At 46.3% G+C, this 13985-nt stretch overlaps 1 protein-coding gene across 15 annotated transcripts in view; it reads left to right on the top strand.

Annotated features, from left to right (window-relative positions):
* LOC121540404 (disks large homolog 1-like) overlaps positions 1-13985 on the top strand; it is a 309734-nt gene that overhangs the window by 233420 nt on the left and 62329 nt on the right. For all 15 annotated transcript variants that reach the window (XR_006657467.1, XR_006657468.1, XM_045207754.1 and 12 more), the window contains 2 exons: positions 8025-8181; positions 8339-8441. Coding sequence is in view for 13 of the 15 variants with exons in the window: in XM_045207754.1 (XP_045063689.1) it covers positions 8025-8181; positions 8339-8441 (260 nt within the window). In the remaining 2 variants the exon portion in view is untranslated. The remainder of the gene's footprint in view (positions 1-8024; positions 8182-8338; positions 8442-13985) is intronic.

Here is a 13985-nt window from a genome sequence, read left to right as displayed (position 1 = left end):
TGTTGATTAAATTCATTAATTATATAAATTTGATCAGTAATAGGGCCAGACTCTACATTAATTTGTAAAGGAAGAGTGGAGGAAGTACAACCCTTTAATGATTTCACAGTTTTACAAAATGTATATGGATTTCCAGTACAGGCAGCTAGAGTGTTAATATAATAATCAGACTTTGATTTCTCAATTTTCAGAAGGATTGCCAGTCCCGGCCTGAGTCAATACTTCTAGCCATGGCCCAGGCAACATCTCTATTGTGTATGAACTCAGATAATTCAGGGGTTAACCAAGGGTTCAATCTATTTTGAACTCTAAATTTTTTAAACAGGGCATGCTTATCTGCAGTGATGTTAAAAACAGTAATAAAGTGATTTATAGCCAATTCAGAATCCGGTATAGCTAAGATACCATTAAGATCACAATGGTAGAGATCATGTGAAAAAGCTTGTTCAGTAAAAAAAAAAAATCCTAACACTAATACAAACAATAGGACAGTGATCACTAATATCCAGGGAGAAAACACCACTAGTGTCACGATCGTCGTAAGAACCGGACCAAGGCGCAGCGTGATAGGCGTACATCTTTTAATGAGTACTTTAACACCAACAACAAAACAACAAAACGATACGTGAAGTCTAAAAGGTTCACCAACACAAACCTATACAGATCAAGATCCCACAATAAACTAGTGCCAACCGGCTGCCTAAGTATGGTTCCCAATCAGAGACAACGAGAATCAGCTGCCTCTGATTGGGAACCACCCTGGCCAACATAGAAAACACGAACTAGAACGAAACATAGAAAATACAACATAGACACAACACACCCTGGCTCAACATTAGAGTCCCCAGAGCCAGGGCGTGACAGTACCCCCCAAAGGCGCGGACTGCGACCGCGCCAACCAAACTCAAGAGGGTAGGGGCCAAGTGGGCATTCCGCCTCGGAGGCGGATCCGGCTCTGGGCGCGACCACCACTCTCTCGCCATCCCCCGTAGCGCCCCTGGTCTGGTCCCGCTGGCCGGAGCTGGACTGGACACCGGTGGAGCGGATTGCTCAGGCTCCGGTGTGGAGCAGCTGACCGGTGCCCGACCAGGCACCGGTGGAACAGGCACGGGCCGTGCCGGACTGACGACGCGCACCACTGGCTTGGTGCGGGGAGCAGGAACGGGCCGGACCGGGCTGACGACGCGCACACCTGGCTGGCTTGGTGCGGGGAGCAGGAACGGGCCGGACCGGGCTGACGACGCCGCACCACTGGCTTGGTGCGGGGAGCAGGAACGGGCCGGACCGGGCTGACGACATGCACCACTGGCTTGGTGCGGGGAGCAGGAACAGGCCGGACCGGGCTGGCGACGCGCACCACAGGCTTGGTGCGGGGAGCAGGAACAGGCCGGACCGGGCTGGCGACGCACACCACAGGCTTGGTGCGGGGAGCAGGAACAGGCCGGACCGGGCTGGCGACGCGCACCACAGGCTTGGTGAGAGGGATAGGAACAGGCCGGACCGTACTGGGAACACACACCACTGGCCTTGTGCGGGGATCAGGAACGGGCCGGACCGGACTGGTAACACACCCCAGTACTTCTCGCCATGCCTCAACACTCTCCTTCCCCCTCATGACCAATGGCCCCCGTAACCTGGTGGCCTCCTCTCCTAGTCCACAAACTCGCCCTGTAGCTGCCTCCAGCAGCCCCGTCGTCCATGCCGTGTGCCCCCCCCAAAAAAAATTATTGGGGTTGCCTCTCGCCTGTCCGACGACGGCACGGTTGGCGCCGACTCCTCCTCTCGCCAGGGCTTAAACTTTTGCCCATGGCCCTTTGCCCGCGAACATGTCCTCCCAAGACCACCATTCGCCCACCTGGGACATCACCAACTTCTCCAGTTCCTTTCCCGGTGTCTGCTCCTGAACACGCTGCTTCGTCCTTCTTTGGTGGGATCTTCTGTCACGATCGTCGTAAGAACCGGACCAAGGCGCAGCGTGATAGGCGTACATCTTTTAATGAGTACTTTAACACCAACAACAAAACGATACGTGAAGTCTAAAAGGTTCACCAACACAAACCTATACAGATCAAGATCCCACAATAAACTAGTGCCAACCGGCTGCCTAAGTATGGTTCCCAATCAGAGACAACGAGAATCAGCTGCCTCTGATTGGGAACCACCCTGGCCAACATAGAAAACACGAACTAGAACGAAACATAGAAAATACAACATAGACACAACACACCCTGGCTCAACATTAAAGAGTCCCCAGAGCCAGGCCGTGACAACTAGCCACAAATGTCTCTGAAGTATTTGTAAACATAAGATCAATTATTGATGATTTAGTATAATCCCTCAGATTTGGACGTATGGGTTTAGTAATCAACTGAGTGAGGTTTAGGTGTCAGGGGCGACGTGTATGCGGTGAGTGAAGTCAAGCGCAGGACACAGAGATACTAGCAGACGTACTTTACTAATAGTAAAGAACATGCAAAACAAAACCTCCTAACAGGGAGGAAAACAAATATAAGTATACGACAAAAACAGCAATGCCGATACAGCCTAGACACAAAACAATAACACACAATACCAAACGAGAGACATGGGTAAATATAGGGACTACAATCAAACATAATAGACAACAGGTGTAACCACTCAAGACAGAACAAGACAAACACCGAAACATCGATCGGCAGTAGCTAGTACTCCGGGGACGACGAACGCCGAAGCCTGCCCGAGCAAGGAGGAGGAGCAGCCTCGGCAGAATCCGTGACAGTACCACCCCCCCTTGACATGCGGCCCCAGCCGTGCGCCGACCCCGGCCTCGGGGACGGCCAGGAGGACGCGGAGCAGGGCGAGTCGGACGACTCCGGTGGAACTCCGTCAACAGGGAGGGATCTAGGATGTCCCTCCTAGAGACCCAGCACCGTTCCTCCGGACCGTACCCCTCCCACTCCACGAGATACTGCAGACCCCCCATCCGACGTCTCGAATCCACGATGGAACGGACTGAGTACGCCGGAGCCCCTTCGATGTCTAGTGGGGGCGGAGGAGCCTCTCGTATCTCATTCTCCTGGAGTGGACCAGCTACCACCGGCCTGAGGAGAGACACATGGAACGAGGGGTTAATGCGGTAATTTATGGGCAGTTGTAACCTATAACATACCTCGTTCAATCTCCTCAGGACTTTAAATGGCCCCACAAACCGCCGACCCAGCTTCCGGCAGGGCAGGCGAAGGGGCAGGTTTCGAGTCGAGAGGCAGACCCGATCTCCAGGTGCATAAACTGGACCCTCACTGCGGTGGCGATCGGCGCTGGCCTTATGCCTACTGAAAGCCCGCTGCAGATGGACATGCGCAGCGTTCCATGTCTCCTCCGAGCGCCGAAACCACTCATCCACCGCAGGAGCCTCGATCTGGCTCTGATGCCAGGGTGCCAGGACCGGCTGATACCCCAACACACACTGAAAAGGAGTAAGATTAGTGGAGGAGTGGAGAAGTGAATTTTGGGCTATCTCTGCCCAGGGGATATACCCCGACCACTCCTCCTGCCTGTCCTGGCAATAGGACCTCAGAAACCTACCCACATCCTGGTTTACTCTCTCCACCTGCCCATTACTCTTAGGGTGAAAACCCGAGGTAAGGCTAATCGAGACCCCCAAATGTTCCATAAACGCCCTCCATACTCTATAGGTGAACTGGGGACCCCGATCAGACACTATATCCTCAGGCACCCCGTAGTGCCGGAAGACGTGGGTAAACAAGGCGTCGGCCGTTTGTAGGGCTGTAGGGAGACCTGGCATTGGAATGAGACGGCAGGCCTTAGAAAACCGATCCACAACGACCAAGATCGTGGTATTCCCCTGGGAGGGGGGAAGGTCCGTGACAAAATCCACCGATAGGTGAGACCACGACCGTTGTGGAACGGGTAGAGGTTGTAACTTCCCTCTGGGCAGGTGTCTAGGTGCCTTACACTGAGCGCACACCGAACAGGAAGAAATGTAAACCCTCACGTCCTTAGCCAAGGTGGGCCACCAGTACTTCCCGCTAAGGCAGTGCACCGTTCGACCAATACCCGGATGACCAGAGGAGGGTGACATGTGAGCCCAATATATCAGTCGATCACGGACCTCGAGCGGCACGTACTTCCGCCCCTCTGGACACTCAGGAGGAGTAGGGTCTGTACGTAACGCCCGCTCGATCTCTGCATCGACCTCCCACACCACCGGTGCCACTAGACAAGACTCTGGAAGTATGGGAGTGGGCTCAATGGACCTCTCCTCTGTGTCATATTGCCGGGACAGGGCGTCTGCCTTCACGTTCTATGACCCTGGTATATACGAGTGCTTAAATACAAATCGGGCAAGAAACATGGCCCACCTAGTCTGACGAGGGTTCAGTCTCCTCGCTGCCCGGATGTACTCCAGGTTACGATGGTCAGTCAGAATGAGGAAAGGGTGTTTAGCCCCTTCAAGCCAATGCCTCCACACCTTCAGGGCTTGAACCACCGCTAGCAGCTCCCTGTCCCCCACGTCATAATTGCGTTCCGCCGGACTGAGCTTCTTAGAATAAAAAGCACAGGGACAGAGTTTTGGAGGCGTGCCCGAGCGTTGAGACAGTACAGCACCAATCCCCGCCTCGGACGCATCCACCTCAACTTGGAACGCCAAAGAGGGGTCCGGATGTGCCAGCACCGGAACCGAGGTGAACAGGTCCTTCAGATGTCTAAACGCCCTGTCCGCCTCTGCCGACCACTGCAAACGCACCAGGGCCCCCTTTAGCAGGGAGGTGATGGGAGCTGCTACCTGTCCAAAACCCCAGATAAACCTCCGGTAGTAATTGGCAAAACCCAAAAAACCGCTGCACCTCCTTAACCGTGGTGGGAGTCTGCCAATTACGCACGGCTGAAACGCGGTCAATCTCCATCTCCACCCCTGACGCGGACAACCGATGTCCCAGGAAGGAGATGGACTCCTGGAAAAACAGGCATTTCTCCGCCTTCACATACAAGTCATGCTCCAACAGTCTACCCAACACCTGACGCACCAGGGACACATGCTCGGCTCGTGTAGCGGAGTATATTAGAATGTCATCAATATACACCACTACACCCTGTCCATGCAAATCCCAGAAAATCTCGTCCACAAATAATTGGAAGACTGAAGGAGCATTCATTAAACCGTATGGCATGACGAGATACTCATAGTGACCCGAGGTGGTACTAAATGCTGTTTTCCATTCATCTCCCTCCCTAATGCGCACCAGGTTGTAAGCGCTCCTGAGATCAAATTTTGTGAAGAATCGCGCCCCATGTAATGACTCCGTCATACTCGCAATCAGAGGGAGAGGATAGCTGTATTTAATGGTAATCTGATTGAGACCACGGTAATCAATACACGGGCGCAAACCCCCATCCTTCTTCTTCACAAAAAAGAAACTAGAGGACGCAGGAGAAGTGGATGGCCGTATGTAGCCCTGTCCCAGAGATTCGGTGACGTATGTCTCCATAGCTGCCGTCTCCTCCTGAGACAGAGGATACACATGACTACGAGGAAGTGCAGCGCCTGCCTGGAGGTCTATCGCACAATCCCCCTGTCTATGAGGTGGTAATTGAGTCGCCCTCTTCTTACTGAAGACGAGTGCCAAATCTGTATACTCAGGAGGAATGTGCATTGCGGGCATTTGGTTCGGACTTTCCACCGTCGTTGCCCCTACGGAAACACATATACACCGCCCGACACACTGATCAGACCATTCCCTGAGAGCCCTCTGTTGCCATGAAATGTTGGGGTCATGAGATATTAACCAGGGAAGCCCCAACACCACGGGAAACGCAGGAGAGTCAATCAAATACAACTATATAATCTCCTCATGACCCCCCTGCGTCTTCATCTTAAGTGGCGCTGTGACCTCCCTAATCAATCCCGACCCCAAAGGGCGGCTGTCTAGGGCATGGATGGGGAAGGGAATATCAACTGGTATAAGGGGAATCCCTAACTTATACGAGAAACAGCGATCGATAAATTTCCCAGCTGTGCCTGAATCGACTAGCGCCTTATGCTGGGAGTGAGAAGAAACCTCGGGAAACACAACTTTAATACACATGTGTACAACAGAGAGCTCTGGGTGAGTTGGGTGCTTACTCACCTGGAATGACTCATCAGTGCGTGGCCTGCTGCCCGAGCAAGGAGGAGGAGCAGCCTCGGCAGAATCCGTGACATTAGGTAATTACAAAAATCCTTTTAACAGGATTTTTGGGTTCCCCAGGACAGGTTAAAGTCACCTACGACAAACATCTCAGCAGTAGAAAAGGAAGCTATTAAGTCAGTGAGACTAGTTAACAAACATTTCTTAGCGGAGGGAGGGCGGTAGACTCCCAGAACAGTTACTTTAGAATTAGAACCTAGTTGAAGACTTAAAGCCGGATCATTACCTGCCAATCTATTATTGATAACCAAAGGCTGCATAACAATGGAAATTAAATTGTCAAAATTGACCCCAATCCGCCCTATATATTGTTTATCTATCACTGTTTGCTGGGGGCGTTGAGACGTAATAATGGTAGGGATTACCTGAGACGGCAGCGGCTTCACTTTACAATACAAATGAGTACAAATGCGAATGGCAGTACCCTCCTTTCTAGCCATACCAGGGCTAGTAAAATAGCATAAGAGTCAATTTCTTTGAGCTACGTTGTAGTGGTTAGATAGTGTCCACGCGCCAAGGTGATTTGGGTGAATTCCATCATCCCTGAAAAGTTTTTTCTGTTTCCAAAAGGTATCAAAATTGTCGATAAAAGTAATGCCTGCGGCTCGACAGTAGACTTTCAGCCAGTCATGGAGTGCTAGCAGTCCACTGAATCTGCCACTTCCATGACCCAGCGGAGGAAAAGGGCCAGAGATTAACGGACACTTAACGGACACCTGCTTAGCAGGACAGGAAAATGGTCTGATTCACACACTTATCAAGAGAACATCCCTGGTCATCCCTACTGCCTCTGATCTGGCGGACTTACTAAACACATGCTTCGTTTGTAAATTATGTCTGAGTGTTGGACCATGCCCCTGGCTATCTGTAAACTAAAAAAAAATTGAAAAAGGTTGACTTTATATAAGGAATAAAACATTATTTATACCTGTACCTTTACTTTTAATACTTAAGTATATTTTAGCAATTACATTTACTTTAAACCAAATACTTTTAGACTTTTCCTCAAGTAGTATTTTACTGGTTGACTTTTCACTTTTACTTGAGTCATTTTCTATTAAGGTATCTTTATCTTTTACTCAAGTATGAAAATTGGGTACTTTTGCCACCACTGCGTGAAGTGTAATGTAAAATGGACTCGGGATAGTGAAGTAATGATGGTGAATATAAAGGCACAGCATAGCAGTGCCCTCTGCTGGCCGCTCCTGTGCATGCTTAAATTCCCTTTCTGAAGAAGTAATAGACCTGGGGTACTCATTTGAGAAGGTCCAGTCACACAAATTTCCTCGGTGGCAATGGTCCGGATGTATATTGTCATTTATCGGTGTTGTAACAAATCCCCACCTCGCAATCCATGCGACCCCCAACTGTTCAAATTGTTCACACCCCTCTTGTTGGCAGAGAGAAAAATTTAGCCAGTTTTAAAACTAATTTCCTGCAATACTACAAATGTTCCATGTCTTATGTGTGTTCATATGATACCAGTGAGACCCCCAGTCCGTATTGACCACGTTCTGGGTCCTGGTCGTGGTCCGGCTATTGGGTATGACTGTAACAGACCAAACAGCCATGTGTAACGTCCACGATCACCACTAGGGGGAATGCTACGTCCAATAATAGGACTGGAGTAACTAAAATGCAACTTTTGGGTCTGGGCTTCGACTTTGTGTGTGTATCAGTGTGTAACAGGGTGTACTGTATGGAACATAGGTGTGTATGTTCTGATTTCACGGGTTGTACTTGTACTACACTGTGGCTGTACAGGACCAACCGCTAACAATGTGTGTGTAATGGAGAGTGTGTAACAGTGTATATATATTTATGCATGTGTTTCAGGGAGCGCAGGAAGGTGGTGTTACACCGTGGATCTACAGGCCTGGGTTTTAACATAGTAGGAGGAGAGGATGGAGAGGGAATCTTTATCTCCTTCATCCTGGCTGGTGGACCTGCTGACCTCTGTGGAGAGTTCCGGAAAGGAGACCGCATCATCTCAGTAAGAACATACACACACACACCGAAACGTGATAGTCTCTTATTGATTTCTGGTGATTTATGAGTATTATTGACAAGGTTAGATTGACTGTAGATCTCCATTGACATGCCTTGGGTCTCTGTTAATTTGCTGTTCATTGATCAATCTGTGTGTGCAGGTGAACGGGGTTGACCTCCGCAGTGCGACCCATGAGCAGGCTGCTGCAGCTCTGAAGAACGCTGGACAGACGGTCACCATCGTAGCCCAGTACAGGCCAGAGGGTGAGAAATACTAATACTCCTACTACCGGTACAGAGTCAATGTGCGGGGCACCGGTTAGTCATGGAGCCTGATGTGAGTGTGATCTGTGATGTGAGTGTGCTTTTCCCCCATGGTAACCGTAGAGTAATGAAGGTCACAGCTCTGGTAAACAGGTTACACACACTGATTGGGTTATCTACTCTGATGTCATGGCAACAGGATCCTCTAAGGTGGGGAGAGAGGTGAGAGTGGGCCTCCCTGGCAGGAGTGAAAGCCATTACACACACACACACACACACACACACACACACACACACACACACACACACACACACACACACACACACACACACACACACACACAGCCTCATGACACTGAGTGAGGTAAATTGTGTTCCATTTCAGAATAACTACATTAAAACAACCTGGAACTACCTGAAAATAAAGGCTTTCATCTCAGTCCAACTACAGGACAACACTCCTCCTAACAAGGGCTTCTATGCTGCCTGCCACTGACATGAAAGTTCTTTCTCCCTTCACTACGATTGGGTTACAGATTGGACACTGCATGGCATGCTGATATTCCATTGGTCTATGGTACCTCAGCTCAGGTTAAGTTTCTCACCTCTGTGGGTGTTTTGTTTGCTCTGCATATCATTACCCTTTACTGTTTGTGGTCTGTCCACACTTGTTTCGGCCCTCCAAAGGTAGAGGGGTTTTAAAGGGGTTTAGTGATTGTCAGATATGGCCCTGACCAGAGGTTCAACCTTGACCAGGCCTCATTAAATCACCATTACCACTATTACCACTCTCTCTCTCTCTCTCTCTCTCTCTCTCGCTCTCTCGCTTTAGTGTGTTCCCTCAGGCCACTACTCCACTATCACATAATTGCAATACAACATCCATGTGTAGGTGTGTGTAGTGTGAGTGTCTATGTGTCTCTTCACAGTCCCCGCTCTTCCACAAGGTGTATTTTTACCTGTTTTTTTAATCTCATTCTACTGCTTGCATAAGTTACATGATGTGGAATAGAGTTCCATGAAGTCATAGCTCTATGTAGTACTGTGCGCCTCCCATAGTCCGTTCTGGACTTGGGGACTGTGAAGAGACCTCTGGTGGCATGTCTTGTGGGGTATGCATGGGTGTCCAAGCTGTGTGCCAGTATTCCAAACAGACAGCTCGGTACATTCAGCTCGTCAACACCTCTCACAAAAACAAGCAGTGATGAAGTCAATCTCTTTTCCACTAGTCTAGGTGCGACAAAATTAGGGCCTGTAGGACCTGCCTTGTTGATAGTGTTGTTAAGAAGGCAGAGCAGCGCTTAATTATAGACATACTTCTCCCCATCTTAGCTACTGTTGTATCAATATGCTTTGACCATGACAGTCTACAATCCAGGGTTACTCCAAGCAGCTTAGTCACCTCAACTTGCTCAATTTCCACATTATTCATTATGAGATGTAGTTGAGGTTTAGGGTTTGGTGAATGATTTGACCCAAATACAATGCTTTTAGTTTTGGAAATATTCAGGACTAATTTATTCCTTGCCACCCATTCCGAAACTAACTGCAACTCTTTGTTAAGTGTTGCAGTTATTTCAGTTACTGTAGTAGCTGACGTGTATAGTGTTGAGTCATCCGCATACATAGACACACTGGCTTTACTCAAAGCCAGTGGCATGTCGTTAGTAAAGATGAAAAAAGCAAGGGGCCTAGACAGCTGCCCTGGGGAATTCCTGATTCTACCTGGATTATGTTTGAGAGGCTTCCATTAAAGAACACCCTCTGTGTTCCGTTAGACAAGTAACTCTTTATCCACATTATAGCAGGGGGTGTAAAGCCATAACACATATGTTTTTCCAGCAGCAGACTATGATCGATAATGTCAAAAGCCGCACTGAAGTCTAACAAAACAGCCCCACAATCTTTTTATCATCAATTTCTCTCAGCCAATCATCAGTCATTTGTGTAAGTGCTGTACTTGTTCAATGTCCTTTTCTATAAGCATGCTGAAGGTTTGTTGTCAATTTGTTTACAGTAAAATAGCATTGTATCTGGTCAAACACAATTTTTTCCAATAGTTTACTAAGGGTTGGTAACAGGCTAATTGGTTGGCTGTTTGAGCCAGTAAAGGGGGCTTTACTATTCTTATGTAGCGGAATGACTTTTGCTTCCCTCCAAGCCTGAGGGCACACACATTCTAGTAGGCTTAAATTGAAAATATGGCAAATAGGAGTGGCAATATTGTCCGCTATTATCCTCATCAATTTTCCATCCAAGTTGTCAGACCCCGGTGGCTTGTCATTGTTAATAGAAAACATGAATTTGTTCACCTCTTCCACACTCACTTTACGGAATTCAAAATTACAATGCTTGTCTTTCATAATTTGGTCAGATATACTTGGATGTGTAGTGTCAGCAATTGTTGCTGGCATGTCATGCCTAAATATGCTAATCTTGCCAATGAAAAATGTATTAAAGTAGTTGGCAATATCAGTTGGTTTTGTGATGAATGAGCCATCTGATTCAATGAATGATGGAGCTGAGTTTGCCTTATTTCCCAAAATTTCATTTAAGGTGCTCCAAAGCTTTTTACTATCATTCTTTTTGTCATTTTTCCTTGTTTCATAGTGTTGTTTCTTCTTCTTTTTATTCAGTTTAGTCACATGATTTCTCAATTTGCTATACGTTTGCCAATCGGTTGTGCAACCAGACTTATTTGCCATTCCTTTTGCCTCATCCCTCTCAACCATACAATTTTTCAATTCCTCATCAATCCATGGGGATTTAACAGTTTTTACAGTCATTTTCTTAATGGGTGCATGCTTATTAGTAACTGGAATAAGCAATTTCATAAATGTGTTAAGTGCAGTGTCTGTTTGCTCCTCATTACACACCACGGACCAACAGATATTATTTACATCAACAACATAGGAATCACTACAAAACTTATTGTATGACCTCTTATACACAATATTAGGCCCAGCCTTTGGAACTTTGGTTTTCCTAGATATGGCTACTATATTGTGATCACTACATCCAATGGATGTGGATACTACGTTCAAACAAATCTCTGCAGCATTAGTAAAGATATAGTCAATACATGTTGATGATTTAATTCCTGTACTGTTTGACTGATAATCTGAACCAGGTTGCAGGCACTGGTTACAGTTTGAAGCTTTCTCTTGAGTGGGCAGCCTGATGACAGCCAGTCAATATTTAAATCACCCAGAAGGTATACCTCTCTATTGATATCACATACATTATCAATCATTTCACACATGTTAGCTAAATTATGTAAATGTAATGTTATCCAGATACTGACTCTTAGCACTTGGTGGTCTAAAGCAGCTTCCCACCAGAATTGGCTTTAGGTGAGGCAGATGAAACTGTAGCCATATTACTTCAACAGTATTTAACATGAGATCCTCTCTAATCTTCACAGGAATGTGGTTCTGTATATAAACAGCAACACCTCCACCATTGGCATTTCTATCTTTTCTGTAAATATTATAACCTTGTATTGCAACCACTGTATCATCAAAGGTAGTATCTAAGTGAGTTGCAGAGATAGTCAAAATATGAATGTCATCTGTTACTAGCAAATTATTGATTTCATGAACCTTGTTTCTTAAGCTACATATGTTAACATGGGCTATTTTGAGCACTTTTCTTCTGGGATGCTTACTTGTTTTTATTGCTTTACTGGGAAGCTTAGCAGCAGTAGATGTGCTCATGTTCTTTATGTTAGTGCACGGTGAGCTGCACACAGTGGACTGCCTCCTCGGGTACACCGGCTAATGGAGATCCTTAATAAATACAAATAACAGACGCAACATATTCACAACAACTTTGTCAATATGACTTGCCCATGATAATTTACCATCCAATGTTATACCTAGGAGTTTAGCTTCCTCAACTTGCTCAATGGTCACACCCTTTATGCACAACTCCAGTTGAGGTTTAGGTCTTAGAGAATATCTTGAACCAAATATCAAAGGCTGCACTGAAATCTAACAATACAGCTCCAACTATCATCTTATTATCCATTTCTTTTAACCAATCATCAGTCACCTGAGTCAGTGCAGTACAAGTTGAGTGCCCTTCTCTATAGGTCGTTATCAATAAAACGTCACAATACGGTGCAGAGTGTTTGATTTGACTACTGGGGTATAAGGAGTCCCCCAGCTCTGCTAAACCATTAAAAACAACGTGCCGTTTTCAAGGGATTGTTAAATAAATGTTATAACTATTTGGTTGTAATGTCATCATCTCTTGAAGAGCATAGTCAGAACAACACATTTCAGATTTTTCCACATTTAGCTCTATCATCAGAGTTATACAGCATGTAACTGCATGCTTTTCATGATCAGTAAACATCAATTGATCATGTAATTTCAGATATGTGAGGGTAGCCTATCCTTTTGGCATATAGTTAGCTAGCTAACTAAGCAAACAACGTGTCATTTAGCTTGCTTCATCAGAGATTAGGCTTTTGGAAAGAACTTGACATCGGCAAGTCTTCATCCTGGTAAAGTTGTCAGTCGGACTACTGCCATCACCACTATAGATGGCAAGCAAATCAAACAATATTTGGATGTAGCCATCTATTTTATCCCCTGAACGCTTGTTAACTAGCCACATTGACGTGATCTGTTATTATTAGCTAGCTAGACAATTTGACGTGGTCCATCAATCAATGTAGCCTATCCTGTCTGTCAGCAGCAATCGTGATTAAACAGTTTTTAAAACAATGTCGAAAAGGGGATGTTAGCTAACTTCACTAGGCAAGCCTACATTGGTTGGAGAAAAAAGTACATTAGGTCTACTTACCACTATATGTTTAGCCAACTTTACATCGTTTCTACAGGTAGGTTGCAATGTAAACATTACCAGCTAACAGTACATTGGTAAATGCGCCCTTCTGCTGCTTGACAGGCAGAGCCCACAAAGGATGTGAAATTAACTTAACCACTCATACTTGTCAGGTATATTTCACTTTTATATCACTCAAATATCCAATTAATTAATGGTTCGCCAATATTGAGAGATATCGTGAGGCTATCCACACATATCTGAAATGACATGATCAATTGATGTTTACTGATCATGAAAAGCATGTATACAGTGCATTCAGAAAATATTCAGAACCCTTGACTTTTTCCACATTTTGTTACGTTACAGCCTTATTCTAAAATGGATTCAATTGTTTTTTCCCCTCATCAATCTACAAACAATACCCCATAATGACCAAGCAAAACATTTGTAATTTTTTACATTTGCAAATGTATTAAAAATTAAAAACTGAAAAATTACATTTACATAAGTATTCAGACCCTTTACTCAGTACTTTGTTGAAGCACTTTTGGCAGCAATTACAGCTTTGAGTCTTCTTGGGTATGACGCTACAAGCTTTGCACACCTGTATTTGGGGAGTTTCTCCCATTCTTCTCTGCAGATCCTCTCAAGCTCTGTCAGGTTGGATGGGGAGCGTCGCTGTGCAGCTATTTTCAGGTCTCTCCAGAGATGTTCGATCGAGTTCAAGTCCGGGCTCTAGCTGGGCCA

This window comes from Coregonus clupeaformis, chromosome 26 (genome assembly GCF_020615455.1).
Source record: "Coregonus clupeaformis isolate EN_2021a chromosome 26, ASM2061545v1, whole genome shotgun sequence".
Lineage (NCBI taxonomy): Eukaryota > Metazoa > Chordata > Actinopteri > Salmoniformes > Salmonidae > Coregonus > Coregonus clupeaformis.
Note: the sequence above shows the minus strand (reverse complement) of the source record. Positions and strands in the feature narration are given on the sequence as shown.